Genomic DNA, 23,293 nt, shown 5'->3' on the forward strand with positions numbered 1-23,293 from the left:
TGCAGAGCTGCTTCTGCAGATTGTGTTAAACTAAGCTTAGCACCACTCCTGTCACCTCACTGGAGTCACTGGTCTCAGCTGAACCGTTAATGGTGCAGCAGGTACTCTGCCCACTGCAGCTCACAACCGTTCAGCAATATCAGGAAATACAGACTTGGTTTTTGTTGGCATAACCTGCCACTTATTTCAGCATGCTCTCTGAGTATTCCTCACCTTCCAGTCCCCCATGTGTCTTAAGTGATTATACACTCCGTTAAATACCCCCAGAACACCATATGGGTACATAAACAGGTTGGTTGTGAATAGCACTGCTGGGCACAAAAGCACAGATAGAGATATTTACCTCTGCCTACTTGAGATTCCATGGGAGTTCATCTCTGAGGATACACCCAACCAAATTCTTTGATTCAGAGAAAGCCATAAGCTACAGCAGGGTCAGCTGTAATTTAAGCATGTCCCAAATTCCTTTGCATGCAATTTTCACTACTGCTCGTCAACCCACAGTTTATAGCATCATTCAGGTTGGAAAAGGCCTCTAATATCACCAAGCCCAATCCATCCTACCATGGCCACTGAACACGTCCTTCAGTGCCACATCCCTGGAGTCCTTGAACACTCCCAGGGTTGGTGACCCCACCACACTGCCCACCACTGGGCAGCCTGTGCTGTGAGTGCACCACTACTCACACAATATTTTTTTCATAATATCGAACCTGAACTTCCCCAGGTGTAACTTGAGGCCATCACCTGTCATCCCATCACTGTTACCTGGGAGCAGAGACTAACTCCCCACCACAACCTCCTCTCAGGGAGCTGTAGGAAGTGATGAAGTCTCCCCTGAGCCTCCTCTGTTCCAGACCAAACCATCCCAGTTCCCTCACTCTCTCCATATCACCCTTGTGCTCCAGATTCCTCACAGCTTTGTTGCCTCTCTCTGGACACACTCTAAAGCCTCATTGTCTTTCTTGTAGTGAAGGGCCCCAAAGTGAACACAACCCTCAAGCTGTGGCCTCACCAGTGCTGAGTACAGTTAGCATACAAAGCAGTTGGAATGCAAGGACATCTGTTAGCACGAGGAGCCTGATCTGCCCACATCTGCATCACTTCTGTATTCTGTTGGCTGCACCGCAGTATCCTCAGGAAAGTGCTGTGCCAGAATGCCACCATGTAGAGCACAGCCTAAGGCCATTTGGCATTGTAAAGCAATCCCAGGAACACCATGCAGGGTCAGAGCATCTGCAAGTGATGAATTCCAAAGCGCTGCAGCCACTTTCACTAAGGTGTCAGCTAGTAAATATATTTATCCTCTATTGTTCAGAGACCGCTCTTGACAAACACAGTAAAGATTTAAGCCTCAGAAGGGAGCAAACCTATTCTGGTTGAAAGACCATCTTGGCCTTGGAACAAATGGGCATAAATTCATTATACATAAATTTAGTCTGGAAGTTACCAGGAAGCTTTAGACATTAGGAAGCGTTTAAGCTCAGGATCAGCCTTGACAGCAGCTGCTGAGAGTACCCTGGTGAAGGAGGCATGGTCACAGCTGATGAAAAGATTCCTTAACAACCAGAATGGAAAACTTCAGAAGAGAGCCCTGGGCTGGGTTCTGTCACCATGCCAAGAAAATGTGCACGGAGAAGGCTGAGGGGCCCCCACTTTCCCGGCAGTGAAAGGACTGCTGCCTTTGGGAAGGACGAGATGAGGATGTGCAAGGCCTGGGAGGCCCCCACCAGTCTCAAGGACAAAGCAGTCGAGATGCAAGCTCTACTTTCAAGGGCAAGGCTGCAAGACAGGGGACACAGACCCAAGGGTGAGCATCAAAGCTCCTGCAGGTGGAAGAGCGTGCACATCCTCCACATCCCTATGCCTGGCAGCTGTGACCCCACAGCCTCCTGTTATAAGGCTGTGACAAGAGGTCTGACCCTGCAAGCAACAAGGCATGAAAGCAATTTTTCTTCCTTACTCTGAAAGTGCAGCCTATTGCCAGTACTGAAGAGCCTTGAAACAGCAGTAAGGTGAAAACTGGTAACTTACAGAAAGACCAGGCTTCCTATTTGCTTTGAAACAGAAGTTTAAGCTACAGAAGGGATTTCTCCCCTTTTTATCATTAAGCCATATAGCTCTCATCTTTCTGCTAATCAAAATGCTGTGCTGATTTAACAGTGTCACTGTGTTCTGTGAAAAGCTTAAGATAGCTCTTTTATCACTAGCTAGAACAGTAGTGACTTGAAATTAGTTGTATACATGTAGGGGAAAACAGACTGCCTGTGCCTCTGCCAGAACAAACAACTCATCTTCATCTGACTGCACAGAGCCCGGGTAAGCAATCCTTAAGGAGGAAGAAGGTTGGGGATCTGAATAGCTGCAGTATGGCTGACTCAGCTTTTTGACATTCCTATTAAAAAAAAAAAGTCATGATAATCCCATCAGCTGGAAAGCAAGTCAGGTCTGTGAGGAGCAAACCTCAGCCCTATGCATGGAACCAGGTCCCACTTCAGCCACAAGAGAAAGCTCAGGAGGTGATAGTCAGGTGTGCATCCCAGGTTGGCTGCTGCATTCAGCACTGCTTTGCAAAGCATGCAGTTGTGCTGAGAAAAGGCATGCCAAAACTTGGACAAGATGAAGATGCTACAGGGGGCAGCCTGACTTAGAACCCTGCCTGGGTTTCCTCAAAGTTCATATCCTTTCCCCATCCTTATTATTCCTTCCTAAATGGAAATAAACAGAGACGAAATTCTATGCAAACACTTGTTGTCATAGAAACAGCCCCCCACCCATGAATGCCATGAGCCCCTGGGCTGCACCAGCATGTGGGGGGTCGACCAGCACAGCCCTGTGGACACCCACAACCAGAGGTTGCATTGCAGAGATGGGATGGGGTCTGCTCTGCCCCCACACAAAGCATTCCTGTGCTCCCACCAGCTCCATGGCATCCCCAGGGTAACATTTGGAAAGGCACGCTTCATAAATCAGGTCTGGGAGATCAGCTTTGACAAGCACTGGGAGCACTCAGAGCCCCAAGGAAAGCCCATGCTGCCTATTATTTAACTTGACACCAACATACGATGTTGGCCTCTGCCTAGAGTTACCAGCCATTATTCCCACACGTTATTCTTTACTGCTCAAGGCGCCCAGGTGCCAAACATCAGCCTGAGCACCAGCACAGAGCTACATCCCTCCGAGTTCCACTGCACCTCCATCCATAAATAATTCCTCACCCCATCCCTTCCCCAAACAGCCCCCCAGGTCACAGCTGGGCTCAGTGCCCAGTATCTTGGACACTCCATCCCACTGCAGACGGCCTCTCTCTTAGAGCAGCTTCCCAACACGTCTAAGGCCCACCAGCACAATGTTTAAAAGCAAAGAGTTAACCAGCTCTCTGCAGAGTTAATGTTTGTTGGTTGCATGCAGGATCAGGGGGATTGTTATAGCACCACTCAAGGGAAAGTCCACAGATAAGTAAATGCTGGCATCACTTATTTCCTTCCTGCTCAGTATTCTGTAGTTCTGTTTCTCTCTCATCATCTCATGGCTTTCATGTATCTCCATAAACCTCAGAGTAATGAGCTCACATTTATTTAGGATATATGAGGATGTTTAAAAATTAACTGCTATTATTTTGTTCCCTTTCCAGATGGGATAATTGCATTACAACGACTACTTCCTACTTACTTCAGCTATAAACATCAGTTTCTTTTTCTCATCTCAGACAGAAGTAAGAAAGGTCATCCAACAGAGATTACATTTCTAATTTTGTGCCTCACATCTCAGACCCAACACTGGAATAGCGGAGCTCTCAAACAACCAGGTGTTTCCACCAGAGGTGGTCTAAATAGGAATATTAAAGTTCCTATTCAACTGATGGAGAAAAAAAAGAAGCTGAAATTAACTTACCACTTTCCAACAACAGCTCTGCTACCCAGGGCACTGCTTGAGGCCCTCTGTTAGTATCACTGACTGCAGATCCAGGTGAGATCACTTGAGGCAGAGAGCAAAGGTAATTTCCTGCCACTGATGAAGGCTGTGCCCTCACTTGGTGTCGGCAGCTGTCAGGTAGTGAAAGCCACTGCTGGCTGTTCTTGCAAGGCCTATGTGTTTCTGTCAAGGTTCTGAGGGAGCCAGTTTGGGATCCGCGGTGTGCTGTTTGCTTGCACACAGAGAAATATATCTTATTGTTCTGCACCACCAAGTGGTTGGATGGAGCAGGTAGAATACAGCACCTTCAGATCTGGGCCTCCTGCAGGAGCAGGGCTGGGCCCAGCAGCTGTGAGCAATGGGGTTCTGTAAATATGCTGTCAGTATTTCTGAGTGTCGTGAATATCATGAAGTGATTGTGTCAGAAGTAACAAACGCATCTATCCATTCTTTGCTGTTAGACTTTATATTAAGGCAGAGCAAGGTCTGTTGCTGGATGGCGTTTGCAACCCCAAATCTCCACAGAACACAGAAATTAACCCCAGCCCATGGGGACCTGTGACTGCAGGACAAGGCAGGAAGGACCCACTCTGCCCCTCATGTACCTCTGATATGCAGTATCTACAATATTGATATTGGAACAGGGCAGGAAATGGCCCCTCATTCAGCTTCTGCACATAACAGCAACCTTACCAGGAAGATTCTTTGTTCAAGGACTTCAGCTTTCTGCTCTTCCCAAATCCCTGTTAGGGAGGGGAATTAATCTTACGCTTCTTCTAACGTACACACCATAAAGCTCCTTTTATCTATGGAGTAGCAGTGACCTTCTAAAACAACGCAGCTTCGTTCTCAAGTTATACATTATCCCCATAAATCTTTAATAAGAATACACTCAAGCGGTATGTTACGGAGTTTTGTATCATTCGCTTGACATGCAATTTTACTTTTATATTTGACTCCAATTCACAGTAGATGGCTATTTAGTCATCACAGAGTCCCCTGTTGGTCCATGTTTAGAGTTTTATCAGTTTGGTGTCAAGCTCGTTTTAACGAATCACAGCACTAATTTAGCATAGGTAAAAGTATAAATGATATGGGGCTAACCCAAACAAGAACACACCGATGCACACACACAAACAGAAACGGCAATAATTATCTGAATCATGGTGGAGGAAGCCTCCAGATGATCATATCAAAAGTAGGATTGTTAGCTTTGCTTAAACACTTCTAGATGTGCAGCCACTATAAAAGAGCAAAAAGCAGGCACAATATCTTTAGAGATACACATCTGATAGGCGTTCACTCCAAGCAAGGATGGAGAAAAAAATGTTAATGAGCAGTCACTCTCAGAGGATCCTAAATAATATTTTTATAAATAGCAATTCCTTAAATAATATTTTACTGAAGTCTCTTTTCAAAGCATGTGCTCACACGTCCCTTACAGAAAGCTATTGCTACCTGGATCCTGTGGGTCAAAGAGATGGGTCCACACTGGGAGCCCAGCATAGAGTGCCCTGCCTTCATGTACTTTGCTGGGAGCCACCTGCCCAGATACCTCAATCAACCCTTTGGTTTCTGTCTCAGTATTCAGTTCCCTACACGTTTCTCAGTGTCCAGCCCTATAACTGAATTCAGCCAGCAAAATTCCACCTGTGTCAGGGAACTCATAATTCCCTATCACATGTGCCATTTTGACACTGTGAATCAACCTCAGAGGCCATCAAAAAACCTGACTTATGCCCGTTTGGGGTTGGACATAGGCCATCCACACAAAGCCTGACTGCTTATGTTTCTTTTGAAACTGGAATTCTTAAGTCCCTCCTAAGCCCCGAGGTCAAAGGAGCAAGCATCGGTCCTGACCTGTGTGTGCTCCCTGATGGCCAAAGAAGTGAGAGGTGAAATGGAGATGGAGGCACACGAAAGGCTCGGAGCGTTTTTATGTATGTGCCTTGCTGTTCCTGGTGTGACACAAAGTGATACAAGGGAAAGCCAGCAGGGATAAAAGCAGATGTTGAAAAACTAAACACGAATGCCTGAAATGTAAGCGGGATTCTGATTATTTAAATAAGAGCAAATTAAGAAGGAAGAACAAAGAGGAAGGGTGTTTGTCTGAAGTGCAGCAGTACCCAGAGACCTCTGCCACGATCAGAGTGACATTGTGCTGAGCATGCCACAAAGAATTAGTAAAAGGCAGCTTGTACCAGGAGATCTCACACACCAAATATGTAAATCAGTCAAGTATGACTGTCTTCATGTTACAGCTGATGCTGGCAAAGAGAGAGATAAAGTGACTCATCTAGGAAGTGGACGAGTCACCATCCCTGGAGGTGTTCAAGGACCATGGAGATGGGTCACTGAGGGACACAGTTAGCGGGCAGAGTTGGTGGTAGGCTGACAGTAGGGCTAGATGATCTTAGAGGTCTTTTCTAACCTTGATGATTTAATGTGTCTATGACCCACAGCAGCACCACTGTGTGAGATGGAGATAGGGTGATGCTAGAGTTAAGGATTTGCCAGTTTTAATCTGTGAAATGGCAGCAAATCTATAGGATCCTAAATTGCAAATGACCATTTGCAAATATCGTTTGACTCCAAGAAAGGACAGGCTTTAGTACTCAAAAATTGCTCTAAATTTAGATTGAAAGTTCCTTTTTTCTCACAAGGAGACCACCTCCACTTGCATACACTGCTAGAGACCAAGATACCACAGAGTGCCGATGTCACAGGGGGTGGAAGCTTCATAGACCACTGCTAATAGACCAGAGGCACGATAGCATAAAGAAATGTGACAGATTCCTTCAAAGTCTTCTCTTATTTTTGTCCCATGTACTTATTTCCCTATTGTGTCTCAGGAGACAGCAGTCAGCTCTTCCCAAAAAGCACTGCTGACAGCACTGGATGCTCTGCTCACCCTCTTCATTTCACCCACAGGATTCTCATATATCATTCCCAGGATTAAATCCTGGCACCACTTGGAGTTGGTGAGAGTTTTGCCAGTAATTTTCAGTGCGGTGAGGATTTCATCCTTTGTTCATCCTGTGCCAGCTGGGCTAACAATGTTCAATTAGAAGCTGCTCTTTGTTCTACTGCAATCAAGAGGATTTTTGCCAGTGATTTGAATGAGAGTTGGATAAAGCTTATGGTTAAATCCAGTCCTTATGCAGAAATCCATGTATCCTTCAAAATTGCTTTTCTCCCAGTGAAATTAACGGGAGCTTCATGCAAACATCTAAGGGAAGATTTAGTTCCTGTTTGTAGCAATATGTTACCCCCTGATACTGGGCCTGCTTTGAAATGTTTATTGTTAAATCCGTGTATTTTTGGTTATATCTCATTAAGAACACAATACAGCCTTGGAAAGTATGCTCTGAAAGGGTATTACAACAGGATTGGGATTACTGTTTGTGAGACACTTTTAACTAGGGGGAAATTTCAAATTCAATTTACAGTAATGTCAAAGCACAATTAATATATAGGCAATGATAAGGGGAACATGCAGAAGTACACATTGATAGCACTACATCAACAAATAAACTTTCAGTGCTAGTAATTAGGTACACAAGATTATTATATGTTTAATTGACTAAAGTGACAATTTGGAATTACATCTAGTCACATTTAATTGGATTTGGAATCTCTAGAGGAACGAGAACGGAAAGCAGTGTGGAGAGGCAGCCATAAAAGCAAACTGATTTTCTAAAGTCTCTTAAGACTCTGCATTAATATCCATTGCACAATAGTTTTTAATATCTCTCAGTCTAGAAAGAGGAATGCAATGATTGCAACAGACAGTGGGAGAACTAAAGCATACACAATTAGGTATCAAGATAGCTGATTACATTGGACTTGGGTTTTTTCCTAAGATAAAGTTTAATCAAAGGTGTTCTAAGTCTGAATATGCCATACACTGATTTCCTCAGGCTGCCGAGCTATGGGGTTTTGTACATCTCGATACTATCTTATAAAAACTGTACTTGCATATAAGATATCTCACCCAGAAATGCTTTAAAGCAAAATATTTATCTCTTGTGGAACAGTCATCAACTATTTTCTCAGTAAAACATGGAAAAAAACAATTTTTAAAATGTAGGGCTGTTTGTGTGCAGATGGTTGAGCTATCTGAAAATGCTTACTAATATTTGTCTTAAAGTAGGACAAAAACTAAGAGTTATCTGTTATCTTGGTGCAGACTTCGTGTTCTGTTCTTCTGATGTTACCTCCTTTAAATATTGCTATATACATCCTTCTCTCCCCATACAGTCATTTATTCTGCTTTTGTCATCAGGAGCGCCATGATTGCTGACTATATGTACTGGCTGACAGGAGGCACTGAACAGCGTATAAGCAAGCTCATCAAACAGTATTGGCAGGTAAAAATTGATGGCTCAACGAGGGGGGAGGTGCCTATCTCACTACTAAGACCAAAATGAAGGATTACTGCTTAAAAGACTGCCGACAAAGGTAGCTCTTGGGCATATCAATCAACAGGACACCATATAGTACTATCGTATTTATAATGAAGTAGATTTTCTTGGACTAATTTTAAGGGCAAAATTCAAGGTTGTTAACCCTTGGCTCATACTTCAATTTTATGGACTGCTATAAAATTTAATTCTGGATACAGTATAGTCCCCAAAGCTATTTTTTGTGAAGTCTTCCTACCATAGTGACACTTTCCTTTTGCAATTTGCATGATACTAATCCTCTGACACCTTTCCAAACTCTTCAACTATAAGGAGAGGGAAAAATGACTGTAACGAATGGTCTCAGAGAAACCTAAAGTGCCCTGTGAAGGATGGCTAGGAACAACCCCAGTTCTACAAAGATTACTTATGTGGGGAGTAGACCATTGACTTCAATGAGACTTGCCTCTTGGGTGATACCTATCTGAGACGGCAGTTCAGCCACATCAGCACAAGTTTAAGTTTAAGGATACCCCTCTCACTCCGAGGAGTGCTCTCACATAGGAGAAGGCCAGGTACAGGTGCCTTTGGTGATTGGGTAAAGATGGTTAATGAAAACAAAGGATTTACCAGTGCCAGAAATAATGCGTGTCCCCTGGGACAGAATTTCAGAGTCTGACTGTGGTCATATCTTTTGGGGTTTTATTCTGTGAGAACGTCTGCGACCACAAAAGGGTTTGTCCTTGTTGCACTTTATACGAAGGGGTACAAAATATGCCTGGCATTAGCCAGGGTAATGAAGATGAGAATCTGGTCTTTTACCTTCAATCCTGTGGTAAATTCTCCCTTTTAAAAACTATTATTAGTCACATTCTTATTGGTAAAATGGAATAAATCTCAGTCTTGGGAGCTGCTGAATTTCAGTACTGCTGTGAGTGCAAAGTGCATCTCATTCAGAGAATTACCCACTGGGCTAGTGTTTGCAGTGCCTGTGAACTTTCTTATATGCTTTCCAGCAGAGAATTTCTTCTCCACAGAACAGTTTGATTTTTTTCCCACTGGGTCAGACTCGTTTAAAATCTTGAGTTCACAAACAGGCTTTATGAAAGGGTCATTTCTTCTAATGGAATATCTTTTTTTGTCTCTTAACACTGGTATCCATCGACTCCTTTTCTTGATGTCACGAACGCAAAGCTTCAAAGCATCAGCCTTTATAGAAGGAGCTGTCATAGGTCATGGCTGTCCTCTCCCTCAGGGGTTCAGACTGTCCTGCTATGTAACTGCTGTGTTAGGGACAAATAAATGGCATGAAGGGCAATACTATCACAGTGCCTCTGCACAGAGTCTAAACCAGGAGCTGCGGCTGGGCTAAGATGGGAATGAACCAAAGCAACAGCAGGGTTACTGCATCACCATTAGCATCACCTTAGAGGCAGCAAGGGCCAAAGGATTTTGGCAGTGATAGAGCTCTGTTCATCTCCGCTTCAGTTCCCAGCTCGCTGTTCATTTCTCATGGGCCTCTCTGGACCGCCGTGGAACCAAGAGGCCCTACCACATTGTGTTACTGTTTCTGCCTTCCTCCTGAACCTGGGCTGCTGTCATTGTCTGCAGAAGTATTGTCTGTTGAAACGTCAGTAGAGATCCAACCATTAGTTTGAACTCCCATCGTGCTTGATTTTCACTGGGAGACAAGAGATTGCTCTGCAATTTCGTGCCTTTGTGTGTATGCTTCAGCGTGGGCAAAGCTAAGGATTCAGTGGTATCTATCTGCTGACACACACGAAGTACAGGCAGCTGGGTGCCCAGTACCACTCCCACTCAAGGTAATAACCAGCACTTAAGAAATGTTGTTTGTGAAGAGTTATCCACAGCACCAGCAGCAGCCTTTTCTTTCCCAAGTTCTCTGCCTTCAGCATCAGGGGTGACTTCAATGTCATTAGTGCAGAGTGACAATTACACAATGCATTGTAGCACATGACACTGCCCTGGGACTTTCTACCACAGAGAGACCACACAGAGGTAACATCATCTTTTTCATTAATATTCTCTCTATTTCATGGTGTAAAGCTGAAAATAACTTGTCACGACTATACATGCTCATGTGCCTTTGTAACCAAAGCAACAGCTATTGATGCACGCTTTTCTTTCTAGCTACTCCTCTGCCCCAGAACTCGCTCCTCGTGTTGGCTCACAACGATGAGCAGCATTTTCTGAGGAGGAATGGAATAGATGACCAGCAGGACTGTTTGCTTTTTCACTTGTCTGAAGAAAGATATTTGGAAGAGATCTGTCACTCTTTGCTTTGATCAGCTGGTCATATACATGACCTTATAGTGTGTCATGGACTGCTTTTGTTTCTTTTTCTCATTATTTTTTCACTGATGGAAAGGGCCTTCCCTCCTCATAAGCCGCGTCCTTCTTCGTTCTTAGCTTCAGAGCATAACACAGACCACCCAAATCCTTCAGCTGACTTCTGTGCTGCCAAAACTTCAGGCCCAGAATGCACTTTTGCAAAGCTCCTTTTTATTTGTCCTGCTTCTAAATCACTGTTTTTTCTCTCTTGATCTATTTCTCATGCTCAGAGCAGTCTTTATCATGTATCTCCTTTGGTTTACTTCTCCTGATTTTGGTTTTATCCTTTCCTTTGAACTCATTCTATTCCTGACATCAACTGCCAAGAGCCTTCTTTCTTCAACACTTCTTAGAGCATCCCCAAATCTTTCCCCTCTTCATTGTTAACTCTTACGCATTCTTCATCAGCAATGATCTGTTCCACATGACTCTGTACCTCCTTATAGACACACTACAAGGCACATACTGTCAGATCTTTAAGACCACAGGCTGATGTTGATGAATTATATGACTTTCTGCATAAAAATGCCACAAAATTTCACCCTTACCTTCCTGCGTCAGTGACAAGAGAGAAGAAGCTGAGGCTGTTTTTGAGAATCTTATCAAATCCCCATTTAAACATTTTAATATCAGAGCATTTACCACATTATTTCGAAATGGTGTTTCATTGTATGCCTGTCCCCTGCCTCTCCTCCAGTTTACAAACTGAAATCTGACTTGTCCACTCCAAATTCCCAGCAATTTATATTACGTATTCTCCTTGGAAGGCTTGAAGATCCTCTACTACTTGTTATCTTCTCCCTGTATATGTACTATGGGTCGTGATCAAGGCAACTTTAAATATTCTTTTTGATTAGCTTTTTGATTAGCTTTCTTTGATTATCCCCTTTAAAGTAAAACATCTATTTCTGGAACTTCTGTACAGTGATATGTAATGCCTCATGCTCTGTGTTGTTTTTGAATATTAATACCTGCCTTCCATTCTACTCTGAGATAAAGGAATAATGCTGATGAGAGCTGAAAAACTAATTTGCAATGGATAATATCATTCAGTAAGTTAGACCTTTTTCTCTATTCAATAAACATATTTTCAAATCTTCCATTCCATAGATTGAAAATATGCTTTCCAAGTTAAAGTATAGTCTCGTGGATGGACTTTTGTTCACAACCCACTATGGAATATGCACTAGATGATTTCTGCATTGACTCTCAGATTAAAAATACTGAATTAAATAGGATTCATCCCTCGAAATAATAATGTGAAAGTTATTAAATGTATTCTGGTAGATATTTACAGTGGTAGCAGCAAGACAAAGACCTGCTTATTACTATTATCAGGCAATCTCCCTAGCATTTATTTTCTGCAATTGTGTTCCTCAGCTGGAACAGCAACACAAACAGTAGACCTGAGATATTTCATTACATAGAAAGAGTCCATCTCCAAATGGTCCAGTTTCATTCACACCTTTGCAAACTAATTCCACTAAAAAATGTTTCATATACCCTGAATGTTTCATTCCATGAGTAAAAAAATTTCACTCCTCTAGTAGTACAAGTATACAGTATACAAGAAGCTACACTGCAGGTTTGTATCAAGCACCTGCTATTGCACTTATACCCAAAGTTGTTGCCTTGTTGCCATCCACACAGCCTCCCACCAGCAGTGCACATGTTGCAGAAACTGCAGAATCTCCAAAAGGCATTTCAAGCTCGTAGGTTCATATCTATACACCTCCACGACCATCTGTACTAAAAGCCTCAATTCCATAACACACATTTACTGCAGCTCAAAGGAAGTCCTTTAATTTGCTTTGCAGCAACCTGGACTTGGATTGTCTTTTGTACAATGAGATGCAAAACCTCAGCGCTTTGGCCAAGATTGGAGCTATCGTCAGGCTGCTCTTAGCGCTCTGACAATACTGGAGCTGTGCCTCCTCCACACACCTCACAAGCCCATCTTTCTGAGAGTATTTCTGTCAGCTGAATTCAACGTCACAGAGAAAGCCTCTGGCACATGCAGTAGCTGACATGGAGGCTTTGGTATTAAGACATTTGCTTTTCCCTCTTGTTGCTGTTATGAACGTTGAGGGTTTCCAGTTCAAAATCCTGGGCTGCTGCTATTGCAAGCACAGAGCGACACACAGATCATACAGTAAAGCAAACAATAAATAAAGCACTCGGCCCTGCGAGGTGGCTGAACACCTACACTGTGGTGATGGATGCTGTCAGCTTCTGTAGACCTCAGCTTTATCTCACACCTTGCAGGGTGACAACCCCAGACAAGAACACTAAGAGAGGAAAGCTCTCAGTAGCCAGCATCTCCTCCCCAGCAGTCAGCTGTCCTTGCACTCACGCCTGACCCACACTGCTCTGGAGCATCAGGTTTGCAGGCTGGCACAGGCAGGGGATGTTCTGCAGTTCTCCTGATGGGATGACTGATAGGAGCTGACAGGCAGCCTCCCTGGGCGGCCTGGCCATCATATCACTGAGAAAACATATTTCTCGTTAATTCTCAAGGCTATCTCAGCAGATCATGCTGTGTTACACTTTGCTGCAGAAAAGTTCCTTCTTTAATCAAATCTGGGGGGAAAATCCCATTGAGTTTAATGCCTCCTATTAGGCAGTAAGTACAAGAAATGCCTAATTTGCCTAAGTCTCAATTGTCCCAGAGCTTTGTGCAGTTTGTTGTTGGTTTAAGAATTAATTTTGAATTTTGGCATGTTTCTTTATAAAATCAGCAAGTGAACCTCCCTCTTCTGTCTCCCTGGCTGTTTTGAAGGACAATACTTGCCTTAAATCATCAAGCTCATCACTGCCTGGTGGAAAATTGTGATATAATTTCTTTCTTCACCTTCCACTTTAGAAGAACAAAAAGATTTTGGCCCATAAGCAGGAAGACCAGTTTGTTCTTAAGATGCTGTGGTGGTAGCCAGATGTCCCATGTGCAGCTCCTGACCTCTTCATGGATTCCCTATGTTCCCTTTGCATCGTGGATGAAAGGACTTGCTAAAATTAAAGCTGTTAAGATTTTTCTGGGCGTACATTCTCTGTATATGTCATCTCAGGGATTCAGTCATTCTGGCTTTGGAGTACACTATTTGTAAGACATAACTCCCAAGCTGCAGAAATCAGCTCCATTCTATCCTCAGGTACACAAGCTAAAATATGAAGTAATTGAAATCTGAATTGATAAGGCAAATAAAATAATACAACAGAGAGTTTCTGTCGTGTTGATACTGATTTGGGAGGTTGTTATTGCTGTTGTTATTGCTGATATTTCCATTCTAGGAACAATTCTGCATGTACAATACCAAGGAACGTGGTTGGTTTTTTTGTTGTTTTTTTTTTTTTTATACTTTCTTCTTTAATAATATCTACCTTCATATATTTTCTACCTGCTTCTATGTTTCTAGTGCCAGATCCTTCATGGTAGAACAAGTGTTGCTTGGATTATATTTACAAGACAAGAGAAGTTACTAGCTTAAGTGCCACACTTATTAAAACAGATGGATTAATTGTCTCTAATTTCAGGAAAGATTTTTCTATTAAAGACCAGCTGAATGTAATAGGCAAAACATCCCTTGCTTGTAGCTGTTGAAATCCCAGTCTGAATCAAAATAACAAGCAATTAAAGCTTTCACTGTTAATAAAGCACCATAAATCATGCCTCAAAGATGTTCAGCAAGAGCAACCTGGCCAGCAAAGCCCCATACTACTGAAAAATCCCAAGAAGCAGCTCCAAAGTAATGCACATACCTCACTCTATTCATTATGGCTTTTGCTGGGTTGCAAGGCAGAGCTTTAAGAATTACAAAGGGAACCTGAGAAATCAGTGTTGAAATCCAGCCATTTTGAGCTGTTCTCGGGCCCTTATTGTTCCTTCAAGTTGCAAAGGTCCTTAGAAAGCTACATGCTCATTATCCTCTTCCTTTTCTTTGTACCCCATCTCCTTTCTTTGGGAAGCTGAAGCTAGAGGCAGGAGCTTGTGCTGTTCCCAGCACCGTTACTGGCTGTGTGGTTTTCCATTTGTACATCTGCTCTTGAAGAACTACAGAGGACATCACACATAAAGAGATAAAGTCCCTTTTCAGAAACAACTCTATATACAGCCAACTTGTCCTCTACTAAATTAGCAGCCATTCAGCCACATAAAGTAGTTGGCTATTGCAATGACTCAGGCATGATTTTTTGCTGCCCCTTTGAACAGTGCTGTCCATTTTACAGGCTAACCACATCAGTCACCATCTCTGGCTGTCTGATTCATCTCTTCACATTTAAGTCAAGTTCCCAAAAACTGTTGAGCTCAGTGTTAGGTAGGACTGACATCTCTTTCTGTTCATTTCTGCATTTTTATTTCCTTTCTCTCCTTTTTCTTTTCTCCTCTTCTGGTGCTAAAGGCAACAAAAAGCCCCTACAACAAGTGCCCCCCCCCCTTCTCCCACGACTGCTTTCTTGCCAGGGCCTTCTCTTGTCTCCTGAGCACGGGCCCAAATCACCAAATGCCTTCAGCATCCAGGCTCTGGCTACTGCATCCAATAGCACTGACGTAAAGTACTGAGTCATGCTCAACCTTTACCTCAGCCTGTCTCAGTTGAGATCTGAGACCAGACCACCCAAGCTATTCATTTCCCCTACTCACAAAGAGCTGCTGGTTAAACTGTAAGCCACTCCTGACAAAGCAGGAGCCACATGGAGATGGCAAAAGGCTTCTGATGCTGGACAATCTGCTGAGAGCAGAAGGTGGTGGGTCACTCTATTGGAATTAGGCTATCTCTCACCATAAAATCTCCCTTGTTCTTAAGGAATGGATTGGGATTTTGACCAATAGCTTCAAGAAGTTCACACGGGGTCTTTGATTTTCATGTCTACTACCTCACTGGCCTGGCTGGACACCACCATACATCCCTGATGCATGGATCCCTGATCCATCAAAGGGCTCGCTCAACTAGACCAGCTTTGTTTTAAATGGCCTTAAACTCAAGGAGGGGAGATTTAGATTGGATGTTAGGGAGAATTTTTTTGCTCAGAGGGCAGGGAGGCCCTGGCACCACTGCCCAGTGCTGTGGGTGCCCCTTCCCTGGAGGTGCCCAAGGCCATGGATGGGCCCTGGGCAGCCTGATCTGGTGGCTGGCAATCCTACCCATGGCACAGGGGTTGGAACTACACTTTAAGGTCCCCTCCAATCCAACTGTTATGAGATTCCACAATTTTCTACACCCTCTGTGCTCTTTAGCTATTTCTTTAATGAATAAAGATCTCTTTGGAAGGATATAAAGCATGGATTTCTTCCCTCTGAAAACATAAAGAGACACCTACCGGAAAATCAAACAGATCTTGAAGCCTAAGGTAACCTATGTGCAATACTCCTGCCTGTCTTTCAGAGCTCAGCAGAATCCATGGGGCTATCGCCGCGATGCTCTGCAAATCCGCTTCCAGAATGTGCTGCATGCAAAACAGCTCACAGAGACTTAAATTCGTTAATAACTTAAGAACCTAAATAAGCTGATAGTTGATGTGACCTACATTAATGGGGAGGCATTACATGGCAGATAAGCAGAAAGTTCTCATCTATTGTATAATGCGTGATTTATTCGTACCATAAACATATTGAGAAAAGGATACGTTCTGGCATTCCCTCTGCTTATTTTTCCCACAGAAAGGAAAAAAATAAAACTAATGTAAGAAGATCTTGCTGGTGAGAAAATATTCATATCACAACAGCAACAGACTTAGTGGCGGGGCTGCCAGACACTGCTTTATGGTTGGAAAGATATAGAGAAAAGCTCATAGGTTGCACCGCAGTGCTCCCATAATTCTAACTACCAGCCTAAGAGTGGAAGCAGTTCGTAGAAGAGGCTAATGGCTTTACCCTGCCTGGTATCACTACATTAATAAAAATCATCAATAAAAGCATCAGTTCCTGTTGTAATGTAAATGAGACAGTGGCTGAGTATGCACTGCAGCTGCAAGATAAGGCACTAGAAAGATATCTAAATTTTTGGATAATTCTAGATGTCAAGATAATTGGATTTTCCAAATTAAACCTTTCTGTAGTTAAAGAGGATTATGGTTAGGGACTGTAGCAGGGAAAGCTGCTGTCACTGTTAGGAAGAATTTGCTGCTACAGTGCCACTTTTTCTTCTTTTGTGCATTGTCTGCCCTAAGAAGGCAAAACAGTAAAAGTTTCATGAAAGTACTGAAGTTGCATCATTTGCAATAACATGTTGGCATGTGAAAACTTTGTTTCTTCATGTACTTGTACTATGGGCTGAACAGAATTCTGCTGAAGGGACAATACAAGTTTGTTTAGGCTAAAGCTTAGGTTTTATCATAAGGTCTGTAACATCACCAAATAAAAGCACTGCAGCACTGAGAGGCTCAGAGAAGAGGGGCATGAGGTGTTGGGTCAAATACATGCTCAAATCCTTGTTAAAAACACCTTTGTTTCAGAACGTCTTCTGGTTCTTTAACTCCCATAACAGCATGGACAACTCTCAAACTTCACAAATGCTTCTGTTTCACACAAAAAATAATTGCTATTTTAGTAGGAGTGCTGACAATATAAATACTCCTTAGACACTTTGTCTCCACACGGTCTCTATGTAGGCTTTCTCTGATTGCCCACACTTCCAAAACAGAGATGTAAACCTCCTGACAAAGCAGAGCATGAGTCAGTCCTGCAACAAAAATGAAACTTTTCCTATCATCACATTATGCTGCAGTGTCTTCTGAAGAGAATGACTGTAACTTCACTGAAGCAATAGATTTTTCCATTGCTCAGGTAGACTACCATATTCAATGTACTCATGTCTATCATAGTCCTTTCAGTACTGTACATTGTTAAAGGAGCTCTTTCATATGATTCAAGCTCATCTGAATGTCTTCTCTTTTCCTAATTCTACTGGAGCTGAGGTCTGGAGTGTAACACTACGTGATGACATTTCCCTTCAGATAGAAAAACACCAAATCACATGCAAATGGGAAAAAACGATTGCCCCATCCTCCCCGCAAGTAATGTGTTGGAAATCCATTGGAGCCCTTGTAATGATCTCCACAATTGTCTGCACCTTGGGTAACTGCACAGGGTTCAGCCTGACAGACACTGTTCTGCAAGGCATCTCCATCTCCTGGTCATCCAGAGGTGTGGACTTCAGTGCATAAAGGCTTAAGCAGCAAAGTCCTCAGGGATTTCATCGTATAAAGTTTTCTGCTCCAAAGTTTTTATGGTCTGAAGTTTTATGTCCTTCAAGTCTTTAGCCCATAAAAATCCAAGAGGATAATAAACCAAGTAGCATCTATGTCCAGGGTCTTATGTCCAGGGTATTATGCTCCTGGGTAATAATAATACCTTCGGTTGCAGTATTGACCAGAAACTACAGATCTCTTTTTTTTCCCTTTGGCTGACATTTTGCCGTTACTGCCCTCTGAGCCAGTCACTATCTGCATGCTGTTCAGAGCAGCCTTGGCTACAAGGCAATGCAAAGATATTATAGGTGTGACCTTGAACTATCCTGAAGGGTAATAAAGCCAAAACCAAACTTTGCAGATGAATGCCAGTAAAGCCATTCCCCAATCCTGCAGAGGATGGAGCTTGCCTGGTCCAACTGCTCACATTTTCATTTTACTGCCTCACTCTATATATGTGAAATATATGGATGCATCCAGAAACACATTCATGCACTCATATTAATCCCAATTAGAAAATGGCTCCCAAGCTATACAAAATAAGTAGAATACCAATCAAAACAAAGGAACAAAAATGAGGATTTGTCAATAAAACACCAAATGAATCCTATACCAATACACCCTGTGATATGGGAAATCCAAACACCTTTGTACATATATATACACACACACACACCTTTTATCATATACCCATGTAAGTTGAAAAAGATATTCAAGTTCATCAAGTCCAACTATCAGTCTGATCTTACATGTCCCGTCACTAAACTATGGCCCTCAGTGCCACATCCACATCTCCTTTCATGCTTTGCCATTCATCTCTACCAAAGTTATGTTATTATTGTCTCTATTAACCATGTTCACACTTTTGCTAAGATAGATTAATGAAGTCTTACTGCTCTTCCAGTTTCCAGAAAGGACTGTCAGTTCTTTGTTAGAAACAGAAGCAGCCCAAAGCAGAGCTCAGCGTGGTCTCACAGTAACCCCATCCCAGAAGGAATCCCAGCTAAACCTCATTTGCCCTGACCAATAGAAATGCTGAGTTTCCAGGCTGGTTGCTCCTCCGAGCAGCTCCAGCACCAATTCATTGGGGGTCCGCTGAGTGTAAAATCCACCTCTCTGCATAAGGTCAGCATAATGCATCATTCCAGTCATTTTTAAAGGATGGCAAGGTTCATAAGCTTCGTGCTGCCCTCTGCACAGGAGTGAATTTTACTCTTGATGCAAATGGTGTTTGAATGCAATATTTTAAGACTAATACTCCATATAGACACAGTGTTTGATTCATGCCAACCCAAGGGGTAATACAAATGCTTAGTATTGTTTAACCAGCTCCCAAGGACTGAATAAAACCCTCAAATGAAAGATGTGACCTTCAAAGAGCAGAGAACCACTTTTTCTTTTCATCTAAAAGATAATTTATCTAATACTTTTCTTCTCATTGAAGACATAGGCGCGCTACACTGAGAACTGTTTACAAATGTTCTTTCTCCGTTAAATTGATTTTCTGAGTATAGATAGGCAGTGTTTTCTGGAACTAATTTAAATTCCTTTCTAATTAATATTCAAGACCCAAATACGTTATCTTTGCATGACTGTGCAATTATTAAAGAAAAATATCATCTGTGGAAGTAATTATTTTTCTTTCCTTTTTTTCTAAGTAGCCGTTAACCAACATAAAATGTGTCGTTTATTTCCCCCTTTTTAGGCTATGATTGAAGAAGCCATCACCAGGGAAGAATCTTTTTCAGTTATGTACACACCATTTGTGACAAAAGTCAAGGTTGACAACAGAGACAAGATGACAGACGCGTTCACTAAAAAGCACCCTGGCTACACGCAGCACATCTTCACAGGTAACAGCAGATTTCACATGCTGTTAAGCACTGTATACTGTTTGTCTGTGTGTGGCTGACTTAAAAATGAGTTTTGGAGTCTGGAGCTTGAGCCTTTGCATTTCCTACATTTCAGTGGGGAAAATTAACTTCTGAGATTTGCTGTATGATTGTACATGATTTAGGTAATCAAATGAGTACTTAGCTAAAGCATAGACTTTACACTGCAAATCCCCACAAAGACTATTTTTATCCATGAAGCCTCATGTTTCAGTAGTTGAATCTCATTATTACAAGAGCTCTTTTGTTCAACAGCACTTTTGCAGTGTCTTGTGGCAACAGCAAGTCCCAGGTTCATTCCTGTCTCGGTGGTTTGCCATCAGTAATTGGCCCAACAGTAGGCCCTTCACTTTCCAAGAACCTCCTTCCTTCTATGAGTAGTAGTGGAGGGATGACCACCCTTGAGAGCACCTCAACTGTGGGAATGGGAACAGATAGCCAGGTTTCTTTCGGTTTGTATGTTTTGTTTGCCTTTAGGAAACCAGCATAAAACTAGACTGTGTTTTGCAAGTGCCCCTGCATTAGGTTTCTGGCAGTAGTTTTGGGATTGCTTAAAAAGGGAAAATGGGATTTATCATGGAGGTCATAAAGTCCCTGTCAACCATCTACTTGCTGATGTGACTTTCTTGAGAGGTTCCAGGGACAAAAGTATTGGCATTAAAGACAACATAAAATAAAACTCCTTGAATATGATTTGGAAAAAAAAATAAATAAATAAATCATATTTCACATCACCCCTTCATTTTATAGCAAGAGTAAAGCACATACACAACAAAAGCGTGCAAGCGTTGCACTGAAATTCAGTTGTGTTCATAAATCACTGGATGTTTCTGAAAGCACCATCAGGCACTTCCTCACTCGTATGGTACGAAGGAAGGAAAAAAACCAACAGGATGAAAGACTTTGGTCCTATAGTACTTCAATCAATGACGAAACAGATTGAATAGAGCCAGTTCTGCCCTCAAGGGTGTTTACTTAGAAATTCTGTTGCTAAAATTTATTCCAATCTTACACAAGTTTCTTTGAGTACAGGTACAGGGATCACTGGTTTCTAGGAATGAAATGGGGCTGCTATAATCACAATAATGTATATTGTATCTTGGCTTCTAAATAAAAAAAACCAGCTAATATGGGGATTGGGGTTCTGAGAGTACAACATGTGGGAGGTGCTGAACAAGAGCCCTGGGGGCTGCTGCACAGCTCCCACCACAGCTATCAGGGAGGTGAGAGTCTCCCAACCTCCCTTTCTTTGTCCTAGAAACGGACTTGGCTCCCCTTCCTGGCCTCAACTCACAGCAACGTCCACTGAAGTCAACTAAGCAAAAAGTGTTTCTCAGCTCATCTACTCAGACGTGGCCTAAAACCATGGCACCCAATAAAATAAATGCCTCAAGGAAGGAGTTGCACCCATTGTCAGCATTGTACCACCCTGAACGTCCATTCATTGCAGAGGTGAAATGAAAAACATGAGCCAAGTCCCCTCTCAGCAGTGGGTTTGAAATACCAAACACCTCGTGAAGACGTTATCTTAAATAACCTTCCCACTCCACAGCAATCACTCATCCAGCTTCAGTCTAAGTCCTGCTATAAAGCGAGGACTGGATTGATTTCAAATTTTTCCTTATTGCCAAGGAAGAGAAGCAGACATGCATTTAAATCCAAGCATACAATGCAGTTTGTTTCAAAATTGAGGATCCATCAGAAGCTGAGCAGCTGCGAGGGAAATATCAGGTCCACTCGCTTTGATTTATGTACGGGTAAGGCCGGGGAGCTCCAAATGGGGTTCTCCATTTGTCACTGTGACCGCGCAGCCTGGCATCTTAAAAGCAGAGCTCACTGAAAACAGAGCACTCCTTTGTAGAAAGTGACACTGACATTCAATCTAGGTTTATTTTTTGCAAGGGAAGGAGAGGAAGGAAAGAGCTGGTGTAGTTCCCCAAGAAAAGGTGGTTTATGCTCTCGCTCGGAGCATCAGTCCTCACTCAGGTTAGGGCAGCAGACACACTGGGTTCTGGCAGGACCCCTCACAAACACATGCCACTGTGGCAGTGGTGACAGTAAAAGCACAAAGCTGTAGGAAATGGAGCTTTGTAAATTCAGCAAACAACTTGTTTTGCAGTTAAAAAATAAGGATGTTACATTTAATGGAACGTTGAGTTATTAATGCTTTGGGTGATCAGCACTGAAAAGTGCATAAACAGAAAGAGCAAGTTTTATCCAGCGCATCAGCAAAATGTAAGCTTTGGTGGGAAAGGCTGCAAAGTCTGGGATTTCAGAACCCCCTTGCAGCTGGATGGGGTTTTATTGGAAGCATCTTCATTTTGGCAACCTTCTGGATTTCATCTCTTTCCTTCTTACACACCCTACCTTTTTCTTTAACAAAACAAAACCAAACCCTTCTATTGCAGCTGAAAAGAAATCTGACTGAAAATTATTTCTGTTTTCATTTCCCAGATCCTCATGGACTTCATATTTTGCCACAGACGACTGAGTGGTCTTCCTCCCCTCCCCAGCAGTACTTTCTCACTCTGGGTTTCAGAAACAAACAAATTGGAAAGAACTTGGAAAAGCTGCCAAGTAGAAAGCTGCCAATCTTTTCAGGTACGCCAACTTGCTTAATAGCTGTCATAGCTCAGGAGTGACCTCCTCAATCCTTTCCTGAGCGATGGGAGCAGGGCTCTGGTTCCATTTCTCTGTGCCTGTATCCCTGCCTCCATCAGCTTCTCCTCTGCTCCAGTTTACCCATAGGTCCACTATCCAAAACATACACAAATAAACACAGCACACACATTTGTGCTTTCATTTCCTAGACTGCAAAGCACCTTTCAGCCCTATCCCAGAGGAAGAACTGAGAAGACAATGGGAGACCGTTGGGAAACAGATCATGCCAGTCATGGATTTTATAAGAAGCACCAAATTAACAGTGGGTACATCCTTCCCTTACTTCTTTACTCTGTGTTTGTGTGTCAGTGCATAGGAAAAACATGCATTTCTTGCTGGGCAGTTCATCCTGTGCATCCTCCTCCTCTGGCCAGCAATGCTCAGCAAATTGCAGTAGAAATAGAGTTCAGTTGGGGTCTAGGTACTTTTAAAAGTAGCCCTAGTTATTTAAGTGCATCCAGTTTAAAATTACTTTGCATTTGATTTTCTCAAATCTTTATGTCCAATTATATAATATCCCTACTCTACATAACCACCGAAATTACTCTGTGTATTTAACTCCCATAGTACTCTACACACATCACAAGGCTCTCCATTAAGAGTTAATAATCACTACTTGAAGCATTTCTAGCGATTTAGATCTTGATCGTTGCTTAATAAAGTATGTGAAATAACCTTCAAATCTGTTACAAACATATTGAAGGTATAGTAGTTAATTCTAGCCCATACTTTCTGCAATAATGTACACAGCTTTTTAGCACTGTGGCTTTTGATTAGCACAAAAGGTCAAAAATCAAATTTGCATGTAGACTAGACTGTTTTAATTCAATTCTGAAATTATTCTCCTGAAAATAAGTGGAAGAAGCCTCTCCTCCACAGATTGTA

General features: G+C 42.5%; 2 protein-coding genes across 3 annotated transcripts in view; one reads left to right on the top strand and one right to left on the bottom strand.

Moving 5' to 3' along the window:
* Positions 1–4,095, bottom strand: part of NLGN1 (neuroligin 1) — a 431,043-nt gene extending 426,948 nt beyond the window's left edge. For both annotated transcript variants that reach the window (XM_085513658.1, XM_085513654.1), the window contains exon 1: positions 3,895–4,095. The gene's annotated coding sequence lies outside the window, so the exon portion shown is untranslated. The remainder of the gene's footprint in view (positions 1–3,894) is intronic.
* SPATA16 (spermatogenesis associated 16) overlaps positions 1–23,293 on the top strand; it is a 79,509-nt gene that overhangs the window by 38,428 nt on the left and 17,788 nt on the right. The window contains exons 5-8 of the mRNA XM_015871962.3: positions 8,201–8,285; positions 19,561–19,708; positions 22,202–22,348; positions 22,558–22,670. Coding sequence (XP_015727448.2) covers positions 8,201–8,285; positions 19,561–19,708; positions 22,202–22,348; positions 22,558–22,670 — 493 coding nt within the window. The remainder of the gene's footprint in view (positions 1–8,200; positions 8,286–19,560; positions 19,709–22,201; positions 22,349–22,557; positions 22,671–23,293) is intronic.

Source organism: Coturnix japonica, chromosome 12 (assembly GCF_054131305.1).
Source record: "Coturnix japonica strain WE chromosome 12, WE-NBRP24, whole genome shotgun sequence".
Classification (NCBI taxonomy): Eukaryota; Metazoa; Chordata; class Aves; order Galliformes; family Phasianidae; genus Coturnix; species Coturnix japonica.